This window comes from Podarcis vaucheri (assembly GCF_965113315.1).
Source record: "Podarcis vaucheri genome assembly, chromosome: 16".
NCBI lineage: Eukaryota > Metazoa > Chordata > Lepidosauria > Squamata > Lacertidae > Podarcis > Podarcis vaucheri.
Genome location: NC_138754.1, coordinates 9,783,116 through 9,808,023, shown reverse-complemented (window position 1 = coordinate 9,808,023; position 24,908 = coordinate 9,783,116). Strand labels below are relative to the sequence as shown.

Sequence of the window (24,908 nt, the reverse complement as noted above, 5' to 3'; positions counted from 1 at the left end):
CCATTGGGTCTAGCTCGGTAAGCCTGCTGCGGCCAGCAGCGGCCTCCGGGGTTTCAGACAGTAGGTACCAGGGCTGGCTCAAGACATTTTGCTGCCTGGGGCGAAAAACAAAATGGCGCCCTCCCCCAAGGCACATACAGAAGCTAGTTTGATCGGGAGTTGAATCTTACTCCGACGCTGGTGAGAAGAAAGTGTATTTCACTGCAGTTGAGGGCAGCAGACCACGTGGCCCTTGCAGCTATGTGCCCTCCCAGCACTTTAGCACCTGCCGCCTGAGGCAGCTGCCTCAATCTGCCTCATTGTAGGGTCGGCCCTGGATTGGGGGACAATCCCAGCCTTACTTGAAGCCGCTGGGGATTGAGCCTGGGACCTTCTGCACACAAAGGAGATGTTCTGCGACTGAGCTATGGCCCTTCCTCCTCAGGTTACAAAGAGTCCAGTCCCCTTCAGATGACCTCTGTTTGCTAATTCCATTTTTTAAGGCTACTGGACAGGAGCGGGGAAGAGATCTGGCTACAACTGGAAGGAGAAAATGGTGGATTTCGTGACAAAAGAGCCCTTAAGCTTCCCACTGCCACCATTCTACACACCCGCCAGCATCCAAGGGCGAGAAACATCCCCAATAATTCGCCCTTCCCCAGCCTAAAACCAAAGGGACACAAGTTCAGATCTCTTGCCTAACGCACCCCCTGACTTCCTGGAAGCAGCCCCTGTACAACAGGAGTGGGGAATATTTATCAGCCCCGGGGGCCACATTCCCTTCTAGGAAACTTTTTGGGGGTGGGCCAGTGGCCAAAGAGGGTGGGGCAACAAATGCTAATTGTGCCTTTGTACAGTAGGCTGCTATTTAGCACACACCGACACAAAACCTTCTCTATCCTGCAACCGAGGGGCGTGTTCAGAGTCCAAGGGACATTCAGTTCAGGCAAAAGCACCCAAAAGAGGGTGCGATGCCAGGGTACTGAGGGGCATGGGAGAGTTCTGAGGGCCAGAGGGAGACCGCCCCCAAAGGGCCGCATCCGGCTCAAGGGCCTGAGGTTCCCTGCCACCCCCATACGAAATCTCAGCTGCTGTTCCTGCATCCCCAACCCAGCAGCCGAAGACCTCCACATCCCACCAGCCACACAGCTCTCCCAGCCCCGCCATCCCGATATCCTAGCCTTCCCCAATGCCCCTTCCGACTCTTCGGTGGGGGTGGAGGAATAGGGAGATACCTCCGGGGACAGAAAGAAAGGGGGCCGAGTTTCCGAAACAATTTTATCATTTGGCTCAGTCACTGACAATTAATGGCGGGGGTGTGGGGACTCCAACATATTTAAAACGAAGAAGTCGTAAACCAGGAATCGGTGACGCCGAGGAAGCGTCTTCATAGAAGACAAAAGCGCAAGCGTCATCATCGCCGTTCTCGCCGAGAACACAAGGTGGGGGGGGCGGCAGGGGGGGGGCTGACACAGTCCAGTTTTTTGCTTCCGGGCAGGGAAGAGAGAGAGAAGCCGAGCTTGACAGAGACATAAAACAGGGGCAAGGTGGGGGGAGAAGTCAATGCCCCCCCCCTCTTTTAAAGCAGCTGAGCTTCGAGTGTCACGGACTGCAAAATGTCTCTCCCCATCTTTGGCATATCAACAGTCCTGGACACAAATATTGCGAGTCCTTTGCTGCGCTGCGGAAGAGATATTTCAGTCTCTCCCCCACTCTTCCCCCACTCCCAATTCCATGCCACTTCCCCCAAAAACCAAATCTGAGTCTTTTTGGCGAGCCGGAAAATCCCCGTTCCGACACCATCGCAGTCACCAGAAACGGTCAACTTGACCTCCGGCAGGAATGTCACCGTGGAGAATCAACTCCTGTAGGGAAGAGAACAAGAGAGATCCCATTAAGAGGCAGACCAGGGGGGCTCAACTACCAAGCCCTTTCCACACAACCTGGCTTCAGACCGACCCCCCCTCCCAGAACACGTGATATGGCAATTAACCCAAACGCTGCCTTGAAGCATGTGCAGAGTTCCTTCCTCTCCCTTCCTCTCCTTGCGGGGTCCTCGCTGCGAGATCACATTCACCCGCTGCTATACCAGCTGCACTGGCTCCTGTTGGGGTACAGGATCAGGTTTAAGGTGCTGGTTTTAACCTTTAAAGCCCTATATGGCCTAGGACCCTCGTACCTATGGGACCTCCTCTCCTGGTATGTCCCACAGAGAAACTTACGGTCTTCAAATAAAAACATCTTGGAGGTCCCAGGCCACAGGGAGGTTAGACTGGCCTCAACCAGAGCCAGGGCTTTTTTGGCTGCGGCTCCAATCTGGTGGAACGCTCTGTCACAAGAGACTAGGACCCTGCGGGACTTGACATCTTTCCGCAGGGCCTGCAAGACAGAGCTGTTCCACCAGGCCTTTGGCCAAGGCGCAGCCTGACCCCCTCCTTTGGTGATCCTCACAGAACTCTAGCCCAATGGCTGCCATTAAACTGATTTGAATTAATTTTTATAATGAAATGTTTTTAGAATGTTGCACTGTTTTATTGTTATTAGCCGCCCTGAGCCCGGCTCCGGCTGGGGAGGGCAGGATATAAATAAAATTATTTATTTATTTATTATTGAGGAATGTACAGACATTAAGAAGGCTGGGTCAGACCATTCATTCTGTTTCCTGGGAGATAGACTGCGTCTGAACATGGGTGCTCTGTTTAGCTCCCCACATTAGCACACGACCAGAGATTTGCCCCCTCAAATTCAATTTATCTGACTGTCACTAGCAGGTTGACAAATATAGGATTGCTTCCTTACACCAAGAGTCTATATAGCTCCATACTGTCTACACTGACTGGCAGCGGCTCTCCAGGTTTCCGGGCAGGGGACAATTCTCAGCCTCACCTGGGGCCTGACCCAGGGACCGTCAGCATTCAAAGCAGTTGCTCTCTCCCTGAGCTGCGGCCGATACACAGACAATACCCATGTTTTTAGTGCCCTTTGCTGACACGAATGGTCACGCCTCCTCCCGGTCTTTCATATTGGCTTCTGACATTTTCATGGTTCTGTTATTTGATTTTGAACCGCCTCCGCAGATTATGTGATTTGTTCTGTAATTTTCTGCCTTGTCCCTTCCCTCCTAATGCCCTGTTGCCAGTAGCTCAGCAGTTCTGCGGCTGTTTGTTGTCCACTTGTTTTAATCTCCCTTTATCTCCCCACCCCATCCCACCTACCCACTGGCTATTTCCAAAGTTCAGAGGTTAGTGCTGGTCCCTACAGCACCGATGAACAAGAAGAGGGAGAGATTGCCAAGAGGCATGGGGCAGAACCTCAGTTCTTGCAGGGATACCCCAAAAAAAATGTAGGGAGGAAAAAAACCCCAGGGCAGGGGGGGGGGAATCGATGGCTTGCAGGCCAATCGGCACCCACCCGTGAAGCCATTCCCCCAAAATCCTTATATCCCTGCCTGATCACGGAGGTCTTTGAGGAGCCTCTGTTAGCAGACCTCTCTGACTCATATGCACATTTTGCATCCATCGGGAGCTGAGCATTCCATACTGTGAACCCTAGTTCTATGGAACTCCCTCCCGGCTAAGATCAGACAGGCCTCCTTCCCCTGCTGACCTTCCTGAAGCCTCTTTAATTTCAAAAAACAAAACAAAACAAAACCCAGCAAGCATTTTAACCAAATTCTGATCTTACAGTTTTAAGCTGCCTTTGGATAAATGTTTAACGTGTTGTTGAGCTACCTGTGCGCCACCCGAAGGCGGTTGCAATCAAGCTGTATCTATACGGTCGAAATAAATGAGTTAAATGTCCTAAGAGATGTCGGACAGTCGAGCAGGCCAACTCCAGAAGCGGCAAGCTCGCTGTGATGGCCTGGGATTCGGACTCAGAGGCTGAACCGGAGGAATTCCAGCCTGCACAGGAGTCCCCCCCTCCAGAACCAGCTGAGCCAGGGCTGGGGCTTGAGCCTGAAGGGTCCTCACCTGTGCTGGATCCTCAGGAGCAGACACCAGCTGAGGCTGCTCTGGCTCCTGAGGTGATGGAGGACCCATTGCCTGCAGGTGCTCCTCTCCTAGCCCTGTCAGGGGAAGGTGAGGTTGCCTCTGGGTCCGGTAACCCTCCAGCCTCTCCTGAGCTGCAGAGGCTCAGGGCAGAGAGGTGGAGGGAACTAAGTTCCCGCAGGAGGAGTGCTCGCCTCCAGGCCAGGAGAGGCGAGTCACCTGTGGACCGGGGCCGCCCTACGCTTCGGGGCAGATAAAAGCCAGCCAGCCCCAGTCCCAGGTTGCAGGAGCAACATTGTTGGTAGCCTGTTCCTGCCTGCACCCTGCCCTGCGCTTCTGCCAGAGTTCCTGACCTCACCCGACTCCCTGCCTTGGACCCCGCCTCGCCTTTGACGGACAGCCTCCATACCGAACCCCTGACCTCGGACTGGACTTGGACGTTGCCTCTCGGTTATCCCCCGAGACCAGCACACTCGCCTTCCCTGGATTTATTTAAGCAGAGGGTGGGTGAACGGCCGTCAAGGATGCTGAACGTTGTGAGATCCCTGCGCCAAGCATGAGGTCAGGAGAGATGGCCTCTCAAGACCTTTCTGAACTCTGAAATCCTACTCTTTTTGTTCACCTCTTAAGGCACTCTGTACCTCAGGTTACAGTAATAATACTAATAATTTATTATTTGTACCCCGCCCATCTGGCTGGGTTTCCCCAGCCACTCTGGGAGGCTTCCAACAAAGATGAAAAACACACTAAAATGTCACATATTAAAAACTTCCTTGAACCTTCAGACAGCCTTCAGATGTCTTCTGAATGTCAGGTAGTTGTTTATCGCTTTGACATCTGATGGGAGGGCGTTCCACAGGGAGGGTGCCACTACCGAGAAGGCCCTCTGCCTGGTTCCCTGTAACTTGGCCTCTCGCAGTGAGGGAACTGCCAGAAGGCCCTCGGAGCTGGACCTCAGTGTCCGGGCAGAACGATGGGGGTGGAGACGCTCCTTCAGGTATACAGGACCGAGGTCGTTTAGGGCTTTAAAGGTCAGCACCAACACTTTGAATTGTCCTCGGAAACGTACTGGGAGCCAATGTAGGTCTTTCAAGACCAGTGTCATATGGTCTTGGCGGCCACTCCCAGTCACCAGTCTAACAGACGCTTTGGGCTGCGCGATTTAGGGTTGCGCACCGCACCGAACCTGGAAGTAAGGAACGTGTTACTTCCAGGTTTCGGCACTTGCACATGTGCAGAAGTTCTAAATCGTGCTTTGTGCATAAGCGCTGAATCGCAACCCGTGCATGCGCAGCGCTGCGGGTTGCAAACGTGCTTCCTGCAAAGATCACGTTCGTAACCTGAGTGTCCACTGTATATCAAGGATGGGCAACCTGTAGCCCTCCCAGAGATTGCTGGACTCCAACTCCCATCAGCCCTAGCCAGCATGGCCATTGGTCAAGGATGGTGGACTGCCCAGCTCAATACTATCTTCTCTGACTGGCAGCAACCCTCCAGGGTTTCAGGCAGGCGTCTCTACCCAGAAACCCTGCAAAGCAAATGCACTGAGCTACCTCAATTCCTCTAGAAAAAAGTAAGATTCCAGTCCTCATGGTTCCAACTCAAGTGTGGGGGAACCTTTGGTCTACCCTGAGGTTGCTGGGCTCCCAACATAGGATTGGCTATGCTGGGACTGCTGGGAGTCAGAGTCCAGCATCCTCTGGGAAGGCTGCAGGATCTCCCATCCATGCTGTAGCTGTAGCCTGCATTGTAGATTCTGCATTTAATGAGGGGGCCAGAGTCAATATCCTTCATGGTCCTACTGTTATGGCTTTATTTAAACTCTTATTTCTTTATATGATTTCTCTCCTACCCTTCCTCCCAAAGGAGCCCAGGGCGGTAAGCTGCAAGGGATAAAACAAAACAAAACAAAAACATTGCAAACAATTCCAATACAGATGCAGGCTATGATCTTTATATCTGTAACAGGAAGGTCTTCAGAAGGTGCTGATAAGACAACAGTGCCTGGCACCTGCCTAATATTCAACGGGAGGGAATTCCAAAGAGTTGGGAAAAGACCTCCTAATAAGATGATATCTACAGGAGGCCTTCAAAGGATGCGGGTGGCGCTGTGGGTTAAACCACAGAGCCTAGGACTTGCTGATCAGAAGGTCGGCGGTTCAAATCCTCGCGACGGGGTGAGCTCCCGTTGCTCGGTCCCTGCTCCTGCCAACCCAGCAGTTCGAAAGCACGTCAAAGTGCAAGTAGATAAATAGGTACCGCTCCGGCAGGAAGGTAAACGGCGTTTCCATGCGCTGCTCTGGTTCACCACAAGCGGCTTAGTCCTGCTGGCCACATGACCCGGAAGCTGTACGCCGGCTCCCTCGGCCAATAAAGCGAGATGAGCGTCACAACCCCAGAGTCAGTCACGACCGGACCTAACGGTCAGAGGTCCCTTTACCTTTACAGGCGGCCTTCACTTGGAAAGCACATTGATCCATTGGTTATATAAGGGGCGAGACGATCTTTCAGGCATCCTGGTCCCATGCTATAGAGAGGACTTTCTGCACTAGAACCAGCACATTGAATTTAGCCTCATCACCAATTGGCAGCAAGGGCCGTTCTTTCAACAGTGGGGTAATGTGTTGCCAATATCCTTCCCCAGGGAGCAGCTGAGCCGCCGCATATCGCACCAGTTGCAGCTTCTGGACCAACATCAAGGGCAGCCCCACACAGAGAGCATTGTAGTAGTCTAGCCAAAAGGTTTCCCCTTTGGCCTACCACCACCTTGCCTGCTCCAAGCCTTACCTCCAGGCCAAAGGTCTTCCTCTTGCCTCAGCGGATCCAAACGGAGAAGGGGGTGGGCATACTGAGACTTATGGGGGTGTCCTGCCCCCTTTCGGCTGGGTTGACGCAGCATCTGGGAGTTCAGCTCGTCTCTGGGGAGCAAGGGGTCCAGCTGTGAAGGAGGCCCACCAGTACATCGCCTCTGAGTTCTAAAGTGCCAAGTGAGGAATCCAGCATCCTTGCGAGTCGGGGACAAGGAGGACCAAGCGCCACCCTCGCTCCTCACCCCGGCCTGGAGCCTCTTAAGAGTCCCCGGCCCTGGGGGTGGGGGTGGGGTCAGAGCCACAGGAAGGGTAAGAGAGCCAGCCCCAAGCAGGCCCCGCTGGACCAGGAAGGGGCAGAGCTACGTCCAGGGGCTGCAGCGGCATCTGTGTGGGGAGAACAGAGGAAAAAACGGGGAGTTGTTGATGTTGTTGTGTGTTATGACCATTTGACTGGGTTGCCTCAACCACTCTTGGCAGCTCCCAGCAAAATATTAAGAACACAATAAAACATCAAACATTAAAAACTTCCCTATACAGAGTTGCCCTGAAATGTCTTCTAAAAGTCAGATACAGTGGAACCTCAGTTGTCAAACGTAATCCGTTCCGGAAGACCGTTCGACTTCCGAAACGTTCGATGACCGAGGTGCAATTGCTGGTTGGCAAATTCCTTTAAAAAAAATGGACAAACATGCCTCGGAAGCCGTTTGACTTCCGAGGTGCGTTCGGAAATGGAAGCATTCACTTTTGGGTTGTTTGAGTTCTGAATTGTTCAGCTTCCGAAGCGTTCGACAACTGAGGTTCCGCTGTAGTTGTTTATTTCCTTGACATCTGATGGGAGAGCATTCCACAGGGTGGGTGCCACCACCAAGAAGGCCCTCTGCCTGGTTCCCCGTGACTTCACTTTTCACAGCGAGGGAACTGCCAGAAGGCCCTTGGCTGGATGATGGGAGGTACCAGTATGTACCAAATAGGCAGAGACGTGGAGAACCTTCAGCCCAACCAATCAGGGACCATATTAAATGCACTTACAAAGGTATAAAGCGGGAACTCATGAACCCCCAGATGTTTTCAGATGCCAACTCCCACCATCCCCAGCTGAAATTGCCTGATGGTCAGGGATGATGAGAGTCCCTCGCTACCCCTTATCCCTGCAATTCCACCCTCAAAGTCCCGCCTAGTTCTAATTTCCTTTTCCTTTCTCCCCCAGTTTTCTTAAAATGAACTCTAATAACAAACAGGTTTCAAGAAATGAAGAAACATTAGTTGTTTAAAAAAAGGCACATTGTCACAATTGCCAATAAAAAAGCATCGCATACAGCAGTGTGATTTACTGCGTCAATAATAACACATGCCAAGAGGAAAAGGGTGTGCGGCCTATAACTGCAAAAGGCTCCGTGGTCTGAATCAAAACAGGTACATGTTTTTATTTCAAAAAGGGAGATAAAGAATAACTTCAGACAGCGGTAGATCGAGGCAATCGCATAGACCTGAGGTTACATGGGGCCTTGGTGATTGTATATAAAATAAATGCCAAGGAGGCCACCTCAAGCCTTTTTGGCCCCTGAAAACCTCCAGCTTGTGCAATATTTTATTTCCCAAAAAGGTGATTTGCCAAATCTTGGAATACCAATAATTGGTGCTAATCTTCTCTCTCTCTCCCCGTCTTCCCCACCACCCTCCTTCCTCAAGAGTGTCTTCCGCGTGTGTGAACTCTTTGGCAAAATACCTGAGTGGGTTGCCAACTTTCCTGTAAGTTTTAACAACACCTATTAACACCAGCTTGAGCCACGCTGCACACACTTTTAGCCTGAGGGGAGATAAGCTCCCGCTCTGTGTTCCCGGTGTGGTGTAAAAGTCAAGAGTGTTTGCCTAGGACCTCAGAGGTCAGGGTTCAAATCCCCAACCAACCATGCTTGCTTCTCAGCCTAACCTACCACACAGGACTACTGTGAGGATAAAATGGGGAAGGGGAAGATTCATAAATATGCCACCTTCAGCTCCTTGGGGGAAAAGGTGAGATATAAATGAAACAAATAATAATAAATAAAAGCTTCGCTGGCCAGTTGGGAGCTACCCCCATTTTGCTCAAGGCACAAGAGCAGTCAGGCTGTTTTTAAGGGTCAGTTGGCAACCTTTTCGCTGTCATCGCTGACTGGATTGAAGCCTAAGAACGCATCAGCTAGATCTACTCAGTCAGTGTACATTTCAGCTGCCTCCCCATCACCTCCTCTGTCTTTGTCATGGACAGAGAAATGTGTGATTGTAAGCTCTTTGGAGAAGAGAACTTTCCTCTGTTTGTCATATTCCTCAGTAAAGCACAAGGCACACTGAAGATGCCTTTTTAAAATCATGCGCTTTAAATGCAGCAAACTGCCTTGCTGCTACCCCCTTGCCCAAGCCCCACTCACCCTCGGAGCTGCCTCTCCCACGTGGTTGAGATTTGGGACCCTCCGTCACAGGCTCTACGGCTAGAATAAAAATGAACGGGTCAGTTCAGAAGGTGCAGACAGGACCAAACGTCCTCTCCCGGTCCTTGACGAGTTTTCCCCTCAATATATACACATTTAAGGAAAGCAGATCTAGCTAAAGTGGAACACCCATTATCTAAATCAGGGGCAGGGAAACCTGCAGAGATGGAGGGCCACATTCTGTTCTGGACAAGCTTCCGGGGGCCGCACACCAGTAGTGGGCAGGGCCACAGGGAAAAGGAGGCGGGGGGCAATAAATGCAAATTTTTACCTTGGTACACTAGACTAGTTTCTACACCCAGAGATCAAAGGCATATTCCAGCCAGGCAAAAACATTCAGGGAGGGTTGGGCCAGTGAAGGGGTGTGGCTTAGGGAGAGTCTTAGGGGCCAGAGAGTGAGGTCTCAAGGGCCACATTTGGCTTGAGGTTTTCCTATCCCTGATCTCCAGGTTGGCTTTTCAGAATTTTCTCCTGGTCCTTATTGGAGAAGTGATTGCTGAACAATTCAGGTGTTCATAGGTCAGTTAATTTCTCTGTCTGGATTATTTACTTGGTTCTCTGTACCGGGGGGCGGGGGCGGCAGGGGAATCCCTGCTGATGCCTATTATTCACCACATCCCTGCCTGAACAAGACGGACAGACAATAGATGGACTCACTGGTTGTCTTGCAGCAAACTGAAACCCGCAGTTTCAAGCAGCGTCCGGGACTCTCTGCAGTGGGGATAGCTATGGGGAGGGAAAGGACCCAGAGAGGGCGGTCAGAATTCAAGAAAGTCAAACCTCCCAGCCCCAAACTACAGCCCCCATAACACTTTGGGGGAAGCACGTGGTTAAATGACGGAACTCGCCCCCTCAGGAGGCAATCATGGCCACCAATTTGGATAGTTTTACAAGAGGACTGGACAAATTCACGGAGGAGAAAGCTGTCAGTGGTTACTGGCTGCGGTGGCTGAGCTCTGCCTCTGCAGTTGGAGGCTTCTGAATACCATTTGCTGGAAACCACAAGACGGGAGAGGGCTTCTGTGTTCGAATCCTGCTCGCCGGTTCCCCAGAGGCATCTGGTTGGACAGGATGCTGGCCTAGATGGGCCAATGGCCTGATCCAGCTCTCGTTATGTTCTTCCAAGGAGCTCAAGGAAGGGAACAAGGTGTCGCTGCCCCCTCCTCCATTTAATCCTTGCCACAACCCAGGGAGGCAGAGAGAGAACTGGCCTCAGAGCCACTCAATGAGTTTGTGACCAAGTGGAGGTTTGAACCCAGGTCTCCCAGGCCCCAGTCCTGCCCTCTAACCACTACACCACATAGGCAGTCAAGGGCAGGGTTAGGGCTCAGTCACAGATGCCATAACAATGAATGGGTGAGGTTAAGTTCACAGATTATCAGAAAGGGTCCAGGGAGCACCCAAAGCTTAGCCACTGTCCGAACAGGGCTATTATTTCTGAATACTGCTGCCACCTCGAGCTCCCTGGAGAAAAAGGTGGGATATAAATGCAACAGATAAACACACCATATCTTAAACCCTCTGTGTGGCCTTTGGATCAAGAGCGTGATATAAATTTACTAAATCAATAAATACATTTGAATACAAATAAATACATTTTTTTAACCCCCCCCAAAAAAAATCACACATACACACAGAAATGTAGCAGAGAAAATGCTCCTATACCCTATCTTCTGTGGCAAAACCCAGCCCAAAACTTGTAAATTAAAAGTTTGCTGAAATGGCAAAATTAACTGGGAAGCTCAGGGACCAAGAAGACAAGATCTTTTTTTAAACACAGTTGTAATGTAACAGGATGTATGGATAATTTAGAAAGATTAAAAAAGGGGAGAAGTAGGGCTATGCAGTTGAAAATAGGATCAATAGGGCCCATGGAAGGGTTTCGAGGCGGGGGAGTCAGGAGATTCAGAGTAACATTTGGATTTGGAATGGGTTTTTATGCACCGTATTATTCGCTCTATAGGACGCACCCGACCATAGGACGCACCTTGTTTTACAGCGGGAAAACAAGGGGGGGAAAATTCTCCCTCTCTCTGCTCAGAGCCCCTTCAGCAAGAGAAACGGAGCCCCTTCCATTTCTCCTTCTGCTTCGCTGAAGGCGCGCTGCGCAGCTCTCCCTCTCTGCTCAAGCCGGGAGAGTCTTGCTCTCCTGGCTTCAGGCGGCTATCCCTGAAGCCTGGAGAGTGAGAGGGGTAGGTGCGCACCGACCCCTCTTGCTCTCCAGGCTTCAGAGAAAGCAACGCAAAGCCTCCGGAGCGCAGAGGGAGCGCATCCTCTGGGCTTCGGAGGCTTCGCGTTGCTATCGCTGAAGCCAAGGAGCCTGCATTCGCTCCATAGGATGCACACACATTTCCCCTTGATTTTTGGAGAGGGAAAAGTGTGTCCTATAGAGCGAAAAAGACAATAGATTATTGAAAATCAAATAAAAAATTATTTTTTTAAAAAAAAGTTTGTTGCAGCACTAAATCCCATTCATAACTCTCTCTCAGAGAAAACCTTGTACAATTTGGCCCTCAAGTCGACTCGGAACCATCCCATGCCAGCCAAAGGCCCAACTCACAGATATAGTAGTAGTCATGGCCCAGCTGAAACTCGAAGCCCAGCGAGAAAGGGGTGAACCTCTGGATTTTCTCCGAGAAGCGGACCGGCCCGTAAGGAGCGTAGGGCCGGTTGCACTCCCAGCGTTTGAAGGCTCCCGGCGTCTCGTAGCAGCCCCGGTAGCCCTCAATGTCCACCATGAGCAAAGTGAAGGATTCTGGGCTCCCCGCTGCCAGCGGCTGCTCGTAGTGCGGGCAGTAGATATCCAGGTAATCGTTGATGGAGACCTGGACGGCATAGTCTTCTTCAAGGAATCTGCGAATGGGGAGAAGCAAATCAGTCAGCCGCCAAAGCGATCAGGGGATAGGGAGGAGCTTTGAGCCAGAGGGCCACATTCCTTGCAGGGCAACTTTCTGGGGGCCGTGTGGGTTGGGCAGGGCCACGGTCGAAAGCCGAAGAAGCAACGGCGGTAAACCTTTGGGCAGTAGGCTGGTGAGTTGCTACGAACAGACTTGCCCCTCTGTTTCCTACATCCTGGCAAGGAAGAGGCATGACCAGGGTTCGAGGACACATTCCAGCCAGGCAAAAGCACTAAAGAGTGGCCAAAACAAAGTCAATGAGAGATGTGGCCTGGGTAGAGTCTTAAGGGCAAGATGGAGAGAATATGTATTTTTTCTGTGCCCCTTCCTAGATGGGGCACTTTCTGGAAGGAGAAGAACCCGGATTAAAACGAGCCTGGCATCTAAAAAACAGCAAGAAGGGGTAAAAGGGTGACCCAGTGTAGTATTGGGCGCAAAAGGAAGATCCCTAAGAATCAGCTTTCTTTAAAAACAAAGCACCACCCAACAGCAATTAAGTTTCTAGTTCTCATGGGCAAAATAGGCCAAAAGCATGCAGTGAACAGAAGCCAGGGGAGCTGCAGAAGACGGAGAAGATTATCAGAGAGTTCTTTGGAGACACGTCAGAAATTCCATCAGTTGGAGAACACCACGACTCTCCTTTGAGCTAAGACCGGATGCTGAGAACACGAATGCCAAGCCTTTCCTAATCCGCGTTGGCATCCAGTTTGCTCCCAGGCCCTTATTTAAGGTGTGGCCGATGACTCCTCAAGTTTCCACATCAAAGGCCAGCAACCTGAACTACAACTCCCACTGCCCCTGACCACTGGGCCATTCTGGCTGTGGGAGTCGGAAGACAACAGCAGTGCAGAAATCTTGGGTTTGAGTGTTGCCTTAGGTCTGCAGCAGGGATGGGAATCTGTCTCTCTCCTGGCATTGCTGGACTACAACTCCCATCATCCCCCACTGTTGGCCATGCTGGCTGGGGCTGATAGGAGTCGGAGTGCAACAACAACCGGGGGGGGGGCCACAGGCTCCCCACCCCTGCTCTAGGCACAGAGGAGTCTCTTGGATTGGAGGCCCAATGGTCAAGGATGATGGGCGTTGTAGTTCAACACTGTTCCCTCCACTCCTGCCTTACATAAATGTCTTCAGACGGCGCACTCTGAGCATTGCAAAAAAAAGCATTATGCCCGTTCCGAAAAAGAAAGCATTTCACAGGTTTGCTGTGGTTTACACGTTCGAAAAGTCCCTGAGGGAAAATGCTGGGATTTTCCCAAAGTTAATTAAATATAATTCACAGCTCCCATGAGGCAGAAAACACCCACCCGTGGAAAGAAGGTATCTGTAATCTCCCCCCCCCACCTCCTTCAACAGGTTTACCTCTCATCCAACACTGAAATGTGGTAGAATTACTCCATCGCTTTAGCAGCGCCTGACTGAGAGCAGCCAAAAAGCATAGCGGGCACTCGTGCAGAGGGGCAACCAGTGCCCTCCTCCGAGGGCAAGTACTTTATAGCATCATTGGGCATGACTAAACAAGCCAGACACATCTGATTTCAGCACTGAGAAAGCATTGCCTGCCTCAGAAGGATCTTAGGCTAGAGCAGGGGGTCACACGGGGGGGCAGCGGGCACCCTCATTCTGCAAAATGGTGCTATCACTCTCAGGGGAGTTGTGAGGGATTTCTGGACTATATTGCTGCAAGTTCTTTCTGAGCTTGCCTCACAGATTTTATCTTAATCCTGTGGTATATTTTACCTCCCTTTCCCCCCCCCAATCGCAGCAGTGCCATCCTGTTTCTTTCGCATTCTTGACCAAAACCATTTGTCTGTAGAAGACTCCTCGCAACAGAAACCTTCACCTAGCAATCCTGAAGAAGTTTCTCTCTTAACACACAAATCCAGCCCGTTCTTAACCTGAAACTGTTCTTAACCTGAAGCACCACTTTAGCTAATGGGGCCTCCTGCTGCCGCCGCGCCGCCAGAGCACGATTTCTGTTCTCATCCCAAAGCAAAGTTCTTAACCCAAGGTAATATTTCTGGGTTAGCGGAGTCTGTAACCTGAAGTGTATGTAACCTGAAGCCTATGTAACCCGAGGTACCACTGTATTCCTGAATACTCAGACTCCACTTGTGTTTTTTGTTGTTGTTAAAGTTTGTGAAGAGTGACATCTATGGCGCAACCATATTTTGGAATACTGTGTACTGTTCTGATCACCTTACCTCAAAAAGGATAATCTTAGGGTTGCCATATGTCTGGAATTTCCCGGACATTCCTGGAATACTGTAGTTGGAAGGGTTGCCTGGGCAGAAATCGTTCTTGCCCAGGGTTAGGGTTAGGGTTAGGTAGCCGTGTTGGTCTGCCATAGTCAAAATAAAAATAAAAATACTGGAAGGAATTTTTTTATTTTGAAATCCAGCCCCCCTCACAGACTTCTCTTCATCCTAGTATAAAGCCCAAGGTTTGATGATGTACAGGGAAGGACTCTCTCCAAAAGCACCCCCCAAAAAAGTGAGGGGGCACAGCCTTTGCAGGCGCCCCCCACCAACTGCTTCGATCCAGCTGCCCAGCTCTGCTAAACAAGCAAATGTCAGCTCCGATTAATTCACGTGACTGGAAGCAAAAAGGGTCAGCGGGGAGCCCCCAGGGCAACGGGCCGACAGCCCAGCCCCAAGACAAAGGACCCCCGACTAGGAGTGATGCATCGTCGGGGAATGTGGCAGCCAAAACCCACGCATGGGCGCATGACCCCCTTGCAATGCGCCACCAGGAAGTAACGGGCATGTTTGGCGGGGATGGCTTCGGTATGTCAAAAAAAACACACGGTCACAGGCAGCCTCAGGAACCTAGGAATCAGAACTTTGGTCCGTCAAGCTCTGGCTGGCAGCTGCCCTCCAGGGTTTGTGGCAGGAGTTTCCACGGCTCTAGCTGGAGAGACCAGGATTTGAACCCGGGACCTTTACAGTATGCAAGGCAGATGCTCTGCACCTGAGCTATGGTCCATCCGCATGAAACAAAGCAAGATTCTAGTCCTCATGGTGCTAAACAAAGGGCTGATTTTTAACAGCAACAGGTGAAGCTGCCTTATACCAGCTCAACATTGTCTACACGGACTGGCAGCAGCCGTTGAGGACGTTCCCAGCCCTTTCTGGAGATGCCAGGGATTGAATCCTGGGTGCTCTGTCGCTGACCACAAAGCATCTTTCCCTAAAGGAAAAGTTTCATGTTTGCCTGAAGGAACCCAAAGTGTCAGAACTCGAACTCAAGGCATGGACCAAACTGAGGGGTATGAAGGGATGCTCAAGTCAAGAGAACTTCAGCACTCCCAATCTGCATCCAAAAAGCACATGGCCGCCTGTGACAAGGAAACCACAGCAGGCCAGAACCGCCCGGCCTCTCCTAGAATAGCTCCTCAGCCCTTGCACCAGCACACAACACGTTTGGTCATTTGCCAGAGCTGCCTGCTAAGGCCTGCCCTAGTTGCCCCTCAAAAAGAAAGGTTTCACCGACAAAAGAAGAATGGCAGACAAAATTAATGGACCACGCAGAATTGGATAAAATGACAGGAAGGACTCGAAACCTGCGGGACCAGAGATTTACAGAAGATTGGAAGAAATATACGAACTATTTGAAGAGCAACTGTAATCAACAAATTACGCTAGTAGGACTACAAGAAGTTTTGTAAGGAGAAACGTATGAAATATTGCAAAGAAGAGAGATATTAGTTATGAGATTTCAACGTAATAGTGAAAGTAAGAAATGTATATTAAGTGAAAATTTTCAGATATGATTGATGGAAGTCAAAAAATTGTATAAGATATAAAAGTATGTTTAATAATTGTTGAAAATGATATGTTAAAAAACGAATAATTTATATTTTTTTTTTAAAAAAAAGAAAGGTTTCAAGCACACCTTGGGTGACACCATTTTAAATTTCCCACAATGCCTCAGGGTGACACTGCCATGGCCACTTGGTGAAGAAACCAAAACGATACCAGGAGCCACAACCAGAGCTCCTCCAGGCTCCCATCTGTTCTTGAACTGCTCCTTCGCCCGCTCTTCTCAGCCCAACCCTACAAGGCTGAGACACCATGATGGGTCTGCGGTCACCCAGCGCGCTTCACGGCGGAGGCCGGGGTTCAAATCCCCCACACTGCCACGAAGCTCACAGGGTTGCTGCAAGGGTAAAATGGGGAGAGCCATGTATGCAGCTCCTTGGAGGGCGTGATAAAAGAAAGAATAAATCCTCAGGCAGGCGGGAAGCCGTCTCGCCCGCCCTGTTTCAAACCACATGCCTGTGATGCCCCCTCCAGATGTTGCTGGACTACAACTCCCATCACCCCCAGCTCCTGAGCCACTGGTTTCCTGGAATATCCTAACCAAAGTCCTGTGGTCTTTTGAGACAGGGCTGTGGGCTTCCAGTGGCTGGACTACAACTCCTATCACCTCCTGGGGCTATTCCATCATGGTGGCGGGGTCCCATGGAAGCTGTAGTCCAGCCACTCAAAAGACCACCACCTCATCATCATCATCATCATCATCATCATTTTTTTATATCCCGCCCTCGCCAGCCGAAGCCGGGCCCAGAGCAGCTAACAACAGTTCCAGCAAGCCAGCGACTCATAATAATAATAATAATAATAATAATAATAATAATAATAAACTGTTCCAGCAAGCCAGCGACTCAGGCCCTGTAGCAAACTTTGCTCCTGTTTTGAAACAGATAAACGGCGTTTTTAAAAACACATGAAACAACAACATTCCCAGTTTATCATTTGGATTGACCTGTTTTGTCAAGCTCTTATTACATTTGAGTTTGGGCTTCTTTGGGCGGTGGATGCTTTTGACAGGAGCTGATTTCGTCTCCTCAGGTTTGACTCCCCGTTTTAATATCCTGCCACATAAGGGCCTCCCGTTATTACAGCACCGCACAGCCAAACAGATTAATCTGAAACTAATATGCAAACGCCTGAAACAAACAAAAACAGGAAGAAGACATGTCTCTTCAACGTGACAGGCCTTATTCATCAGTACATCGTCCAGAACCGGTTTGAGGGCCAGCACAATGGCGCCTTCACCTGGCGGTAAATCGCAGGTGAGCCCTGCCTTCCTCCCTGCGCCAGGAGCTGGTGGCGACAGCGGTTGCACCCCAGTGCCTCCCAGGACCAGGGCAAATGCTCCTTCCCTTTCAACATCACGATGCAACGCTCTATCGCCATGGTGATACATCGTGATGTTGGAAAGCAGGTATCGCCCCAGTAGCCATCGTGGCTAATAGCCTTTGATAGCATTTTCCTCTGTGAATTTTGCCCAGTTCCCTTTTAAAGCCATCGAAACCAGTCACCGTCACTGCCTCTTGTGGGAGTGAGTTCCATAGAAGAGGATTCTGTTCTCAAACTTCCTCCATTCAGCTTGGGTGGATTTCCACAAGGCCTACTGTTTTTGCCATTTTTGAGCTTTTTTTTTACAGAAATCGGCAAGAACGATTTCTGCCCAGACAACCCTTCCGACTACAGTATTCCAGGAATGTCCGGGAAATTCCAGACGTATGGCAACCCTAAGATTATCCTTTTTGAGGTAAGGTGATCAGAACAGTACACAGTATTCCAAAATATGGTTGCGCCATAGATGTCACTCTTCACAACCTTTAACAACAACAAAAAACACCAAGTGGAGTCTGAGTATTCAGGAATACAGTGGTACCTCGGATTACATATGCTTCAGGTTACAGACTCCGCTAACCCAGAAATATTACCTTGGGTTAAGAACTTTGCTTTGGGATGAGAACAGAAATCGTGCTCTGGCGGCGCGGCAGCAGCAGGAGGCCCCATTAGCTAAAGTGGTGCTTCAGGTTAAGAACAGTTTCAGGTTAAGAACGGACCTCCGGAACGAATTAAGTACAGAGGTACCGCTGTAGCTTCCAACTTTCCCCTACTGTTAAGTACAGGCCCGGGCACATAGCAAATCATTACTGACAGCGGATATGACATTTGAATGGGCTTGGAATGGCATTTAACCCCACCCCTGCGTCCAAAATATTGTAGGCTGGCCACGTGGCGAACGAGGAATCCCCACAAGAAAACCACGACTCCTTGATACGTGGGGAGTGCGCTGCTGCCGTTGTGCACCGATTGCGCAAAAAACCGGACGGATCGGAAATGGCCAGGGTGGAGATCCTGGAAAAGGCAAGGATCACCGCTCATTAATTAGGAGCACCAATGACCTATTTTACTGTTGTGAAGATCGATGAGATTAGATACTGCTTGCTGTCCTGGAGGAATTAAGGGCTCGAGTGGGCGAGTTGCGGGAAAACACGCGGGTTGTCTCTTGGCAGCTTCTGTTTTCGCTTTATTGCTGAAGTTTCTGAACTGGATTCTTAACGCAGCAAAGAGTTAAAACTGATGGTCAACAACTTGAATAGCCAAACCGGTTTGAAGTCCATAAAATGATACTGCTTTCATAATTTTTCACCTGGCAATATATCGCGAATCACGATGTTTGCTTGTGTGTGTGCTATGCAAAAATCACAACATGGGAAGAACCGTGAAGCTAGCTAATTATTATTGTACTTGTTGTTGTTTTTAAATCATTTATAACTCATCCATCTAACTGGGTTGCCCCAGCCACTCTGGTTGGCTTCCAACATCTATAAAATCATAATTAAACATTAAAAGACTTCTCTATTCTCATATCAGACATTGTGATAAATCAGTTTATCATAACATTTAGCTGGTGATATATCACAAAGTTGAAAACCAGATCCATCTTTATTGTGATATATAGACACAGCACAATGTTTAGCTGGTGATATATCGTGATGTTGAAAACCAGGTACAGTCAAACCTTGGTTCTCGAACGGCTCTGTTTTCGAACGTTTCGGCTCCCGAACGCTGAAAACCGGGAAGTAAATGGTCCAGTTTTCAAACTTTTTTCAGAACCCGAACGTCTTCTGTTTTGAGTTTCCCTTTTAAATTGAGGCTTCCACTTTCAGTTTTCGGTTTTCAAATGTTTCGGAAGTCGAACAATGTTCTGGAACGGATTACATTCGGGAACTGAGGTTCCACTGTATTAGGCAGCCCTACATACAGCTATCAATGGCTACCAGCCTATTCTCTGCTGCCTCCATGGATCGAAGCAGGTATGTTTCTGAACACTGGTTGCTGGAAAGAACAGGAGCGCAGAGGGCTCTTGTGCCCGGGTCCCGCTTAGAATCACAAAACTGTAGACTTGGAAGGGATCCAGCCCTCTACAATGCAGGGATCCTGCTCACAGCCATCCCTGGGTGGGCTCGAACCACCAACCTTCTGGTTAACAGCCAAATGCACTGATCCACTGTGCAACTGGCCTAATGTTCCCTTGGCCCTATCCACCGGGTCCTTCTTATGATTGGAGGAACGGACCCAGTGGGAGGAGGGGTTGACAATTTCCCAGCTTTTTTGGAGGGGGGGAATAATCACCCCCATTTGCTTTTCTCCCACTATACTATAGGGAAAAGATAGAGGACATCAGTATCTTTCCCCCCCAACTGGTGGAAAAGCAACTGGGGGACGGCGGAGCTTCAACAAAAAGGACCCCGTCCTATCACCGCAACTCTGATTAAATTTGGATCTGGTAGCAGCATTAGAGAAAAACACACACACACCCCACAACGGAACAGCCCGCATCTCGTTTGACTCAACCGTGAACTGCTAAGTAAGCAGGGTGTGGAGAGGACAAACTTCACACAGAGTCAAATATTTATATAACCAGATTTATTTACCATATTTTTTGCACCATAACACTCCCTTTTTTCCTCCTAAAAAGTACGGGGAAATGTCTGTGCGTGTTATGGAGGGAATGCCTACGGGTGGCATGCCTACAGATTTTCCTCCTCTAAAAACTACGTGTGTGTTATGGTCAAGTGCGTGTTATAGAGCGAAAAATACGGTATTTTTACAGTCTACACAACCTTGATTTTCACCAATTAGCCAAGAGCACCCGCAGACATTCAAAACAAGTTAGGTCTGTGTTACTTGTTTCCATTATTGGAAATTTAGTCACCCAACTGTCCCCACATCCCAGGAGGATCCTAATATCCAGGGTGGATCCTATCAGTGGTGTGATTTCGGAAGTTGGCCATCCACTTTGCACTCGGAAACCTCTTACGAGAGCGGAACCAAGTTTTGCACAGTGGTCTTTGAGATCCAGAACTAAGTTTTCTATATGTTTGGATACAGTTGGGCGCCATTTTGAATCAAGATCGCAGGTGGACTCTTCCCAAACTGCACTGATATCTTAGGGTTTCTTATCATCCCCGAGCAACTCAGGTCTACAACTGCCGGTGTATTTTAACTTGGAGGAAAGGCCCACTAACTGCAATGGGACTTACTCCCACGTAAGCCAAGGAGCAATGCAAAAACCATCCACATGTAAAATGTTCTATCTAAAAAGCATGGATGGACAACCGGTGGGTCTGGAGCTAATTCCAAAAGACCTTTGGGAAGCAACGAATTCTCTAGGTTTGCTTTGCACCAAAGTTTCTCCGTGTTAAACCCCAGTGGAAAGTCTCCTGTTTGAAACCCAGGAAGGCAGCTGCTGCCGGTCAGTGTAGATGGCACAGAGCTAGATAGATCAGCGGTTTGACTTTCAGTAGAAGGCAGCTTCTTTTTACCGTATTTTTTGCTCTATAAGACTCACTTTTCCCCTCCTAAAGTAAAGGGAAATGTGTGTGCATCTTATGGAACGAATGCAGGCTGCACAGCTATCCCAGAAGCCAGAACAGCAAGAGGGATTGCTGCTTTCACTGCGTCACGATCCCTCTTGCTGTTCTTGCTTCTGAGATTCAGAATATTTTTTTTCTTGTTTTCCTCTTCCAAAAACTAGGTGCGCCTTGTGGTCTGGTGCGTCTTATAGAGAGAAAAATACGGTGTATTCCTAAGAACTGTCGGTTTCAAACCCTGCCGGACAAAGAGGAGGAGAGGGAGGAGGTGGTCACACCCTCCCCCATCCAAGAATCATGGGAACTGTAGTTTACCCCCTAACAGAGCTACAGTTCCTGGCACCCTTTAAAAACCACCATTCCCAGGATTCTTTGGGGAGCAGCTATGTGCTTTAAGTGGATCGAGGCAAAGAGAGAGAAAGGAGGAACAGAAACAGAGGGAAAGGGAACCCCAATTTGGGGTCTGAGCCTCCCCCACTGACTTCAGGCCTGCTGGCATGGGTCCATCACGCCACAGAGACAACCCACAAGGGAATGTAGTTCGACAGCAAAAAGCTTGCCCCACTGCCCTGCAGCCCCAAAAGTCTGGCTAGGATTTGCAGCTACTAATGTTTGGCGAGATGCAAGACAGCCGAGGTGTCAAATTCTCAGATACGGGAAACTTTTCCCCAAATCTCAGCCGTCTGAGGCTTGGGGGCAGCCTTGGTTTCAAGAGCCAAGGAAACACGCTTCCCAGAGAACCTTCTCTAGTATTTCTTCCAGAGTTCTGCAGCTTTAGAGGCAGGGTTTTTGTTTGGGGGCGGGGAGGCAGAGTTATGCCTTCGCCCTCGCCAGGTTAACGGCACCTCTGGAGTTGTTGTTGTCTTACCTGCATGAGAAGCTTTGTAAAACAACAACAGCAACCACCTCACAATGACTAAACAGAAGAGCGCTCAAAGCCTAGATTAAGAGCATAGCCAGGGCTGCGAGGGTTTTGCAAGAGAGGGTACAAAGTTCGGAAGCGGGCAAATAATAGGCCCCTTTTAAAACAGACGTGAGAACCGAGGTTGCAAAACAGGACGTCCTGTTAGTTTCTTATCCAGAATCCCCAACCTAGATGTTGGTGGGGTGAGGGAGCACAAGGAGGGGAGGGTTGCCACATTCACTCACCCCATAGAAACCACCAAAAATAGACATGTACATGATTGCTGGGTGGACAGAGAACAAGAATGTAGGTGAGAAAGTGTGTTTGTTTGTTTGTTTGTTTGTTTGTGCATACGAAGAGAAGTGTGTAAGAGTGTGTGTGTTTGCTTCAAAGAGCATGGGTGCGCGCATACAAGCGCATGGCTGCTGTATGCGCGCACATGTATGCAAGTGGGCATGGTGCCCGCCAGACATTGTTTGTCTACTCCAAACCCTATCACCCTTGATCCTTGGCCTTGCTGTTTGGACCGTCTAGCATGGGTGGGCAAACTAGGGCCCAGGGGCCAGATCCGGCCAATTGCCTTCTAAATCCGGCCTGCAGACAGTCTGGGAATCAGCATGTTTTTACATGAGTAGAATGTGCCCTTTTATTTTAAAAGCATCTCTGGGTTATTTGTGGGGCCTGCCTGGTTTTTTTACATGAGTAGAATGTGTGCTTTTCTTTAAAATGCATCTCTGGGCTATTTGTGGGGCATAGGAATTCGTTCATTTCCCCCCAAAAATGTAGTCCGGCCCCCCACAAGGTTTGAGGGACAGTGGACCAGCCCGCTGCTGAAAAGGTTTGCTGACCCCTAGTCTAGAGGGGTTGGGAGCTGGGGGCATTGCTATACAGCGGTTCTGCTCCTTCCTTTTGGGAAAGTGGTGTTGGGGGGATGAGTGTTCAGACCCCTGGGCTCTCACTTGTGGGGTGCCTCAGGGTTGCGTCCTCTCCCCCATGCTTTTTAACATCTATATGAAGCCGCTGGGAGAGATAATCAGGGGGTTTGGGCTTGGTGTTCATCAGTATGTGGATGATACCCAGCTCTACCTCTCTTTCAAGTCGAAACCAATGAAGGCGGTGAAGTGTCCGGAGGTGGCTGGAGGATGGATGGTGGCTAACATATTGAGGTTGAATCCTGATAAGACAGAAGTACTGTTTTGGGGGGCCGGGTGGGTGTGGAGGACTCCCTGGCCCAGAACGGGGTAACTGTGCCCCTGAAGGATCAGGTGCACAGCCCGGGAGTCATTCTGGACTCACAGCTGTCCATGGAGGTCAATTCTGTGTCCAGAGCAGCTGTCTAACAACTCCACCGGGTACGCAGGCTGAGACCCTACCTGCCTGCAGACTGTCTCGCCAGAGTGGTGCATGCTCTGGTTATCTCTTGCTTGGACTACTGCAATGCGCTTTACGTGGGGCTACCTTTGAAGGTGACCCGGAAACTACAACTAATCCAGAATGCGGCAGCTAGACTGGTGACTGGGAGCGGCCGCCGAGACCATATAACACCGGTCTTGAAAGACCTACATTGGCTCCCAGTACGTTTCCGAGCACAATTCAAAGTATTGGTGCTGACCTTGAAAGCCCTAAACGGCTTCGGCCCAGTATACCTGAAGGAGCGTCTCCACCCCCATCGTTCAGCCCAGACACTGAGATCCAGCGCTGAGGGCCTTCTGGCGGTTCCCTCACTGCAAGAAGCAAAGTTACAGGGAACCAGGCGTAGGGCCTTCTCGGTAGTGGCACCCACCCTGTGGAACGCCCACCCATCAGATGTCAAGGAAATAAACAACTGTCTGACTTTAAGAAGACATGTGAAGGCAGCCCTGTTTAGGGAAGTTTTTAATGTTTGATGCTTTATTGTATTTTAAATATTTTGTTGGAACCGCCCAGAGCGGCTGGGGAAACCCAGCCAGATGGGTCGGGTATAAATAATAAAAAATTAGTAGTAGTAGTAGTTTGGAGGGGACCAGGGTTTGAGGCTGTGTTTCAGAGAGGGTGCACATGAGAGTTGAAAGGGATTTTCTTTGTGGCAGGGGGAGAGGCAGTGAGAAAGGGCAGATAAGTTTTTGGGAAGAGACCCAGAACGCAAGTACTTTTGGTCCTCCCGACCATGGGCCTAGCTGGCCAGAGCGGCATTCTTGAAGGCAGCAACATGTACCGTCTCTCGCAGCAGAGTGCTGTATTTTTAGCACACACAAACACAATCTCAACCGAAGGGTTCTTCAACATTAAAGCCTCACAAGCAAATAACTGGCTCTTTTGAAAGATGAAGACGTATCAACAGGGGCAATGGAGACTGAAGTGGAGTAAAAAGGCACAAGAAACAGAGGGAATTTTCTTTTGGAATTCCCCCTGTGCAAATCTGCTTGCAAAAAACCACCACAAATTTATATACCGTCTCTCCTACCTTTTCATTCAAAGCTTAAAAAGGAAACCTACACCTGTAGAAGGAATATAAAAAATGTATATATATCAATATTGCACTTTCACACACCCCCCCAAAAAAACCCAAAATGTTCAAGTTTTCTACAAAAATGTTCTGGATGATCCCTTCCACTTCTTAGCTCTGCTCAGAACTAAATCTCACTGAGTTTAATGGGTCTTACTCCCAAGTAAATGTGAACAGGACTGAAGCCCAACCACACCACCTCAGCTGGGATCATTGGGCTGGATGCGACCTAAATTCAAGCCTAGAATAAGCCCATACAAAGCCCATCCAGATATTTGCTGGACTACAACTTGATAATTTCTATAATTATGCTCAGCACAGGGAAAGTGAAGAGCTTTTCTCCCTCTCTCCCAACACTAGAACTCATGGACCTCCAAAGCTTTGGGACAGATAATAGAAATGACTTTTTTACATGGTACATAGTTAAACTGTGGAACTCACTGCCACATGAGTTGAAGTCCGACTATATCAGAAGGGAACCACTCTGGCTACCCTTGCGATAGAACTTCAGTTAGTCCCAACAGATCTGCTCTAAGGATAATTAAATCTCGAGGCAATCCACAGTTTGCAAATTTATATTCCTTTCTTAAGAATAAAGAAATAGTTTTTTTAAAGACACACACACAATCTCCAACAATGAATTCTCAAAGCCTCTGCCAAAGGCCCAAATGAATATAGTGAGTCTAAAACTGAAAT

The 24,908-nt window shown here is 49.5% G+C and overlaps 1 protein-coding gene across 1 annotated transcript in view; it reads right to left on the bottom strand.

Annotated features, from left to right (window-relative positions):
• Positions 1–1,243: 1,243 nt before the first annotated feature.
• EFNA4 (ephrin A4) overlaps positions 1,244–24,908 on the bottom strand; it is a 30,577-nt gene continuing 6,912 nt past the window's right edge. The window contains exons 2-6 of the mRNA XM_082202578.1: positions 11,807–12,099; positions 9,904–9,972; positions 9,187–9,246; positions 6,756–7,162; positions 1,244–1,844 (exon numbers count right to left, since the gene is read on the bottom strand). Coding sequence (XP_082058704.1) covers positions 7,071–7,162; positions 9,187–9,246; positions 9,904–9,972; positions 11,807–12,099 — 514 coding nt within the window. The 3' untranslated portion in view covers positions 1,244–1,844; positions 6,756–7,070. The remainder of the gene's footprint in view (positions 1,845–6,755; positions 7,163–9,186; positions 9,247–9,903; positions 9,973–11,806; positions 12,100–24,908) is intronic.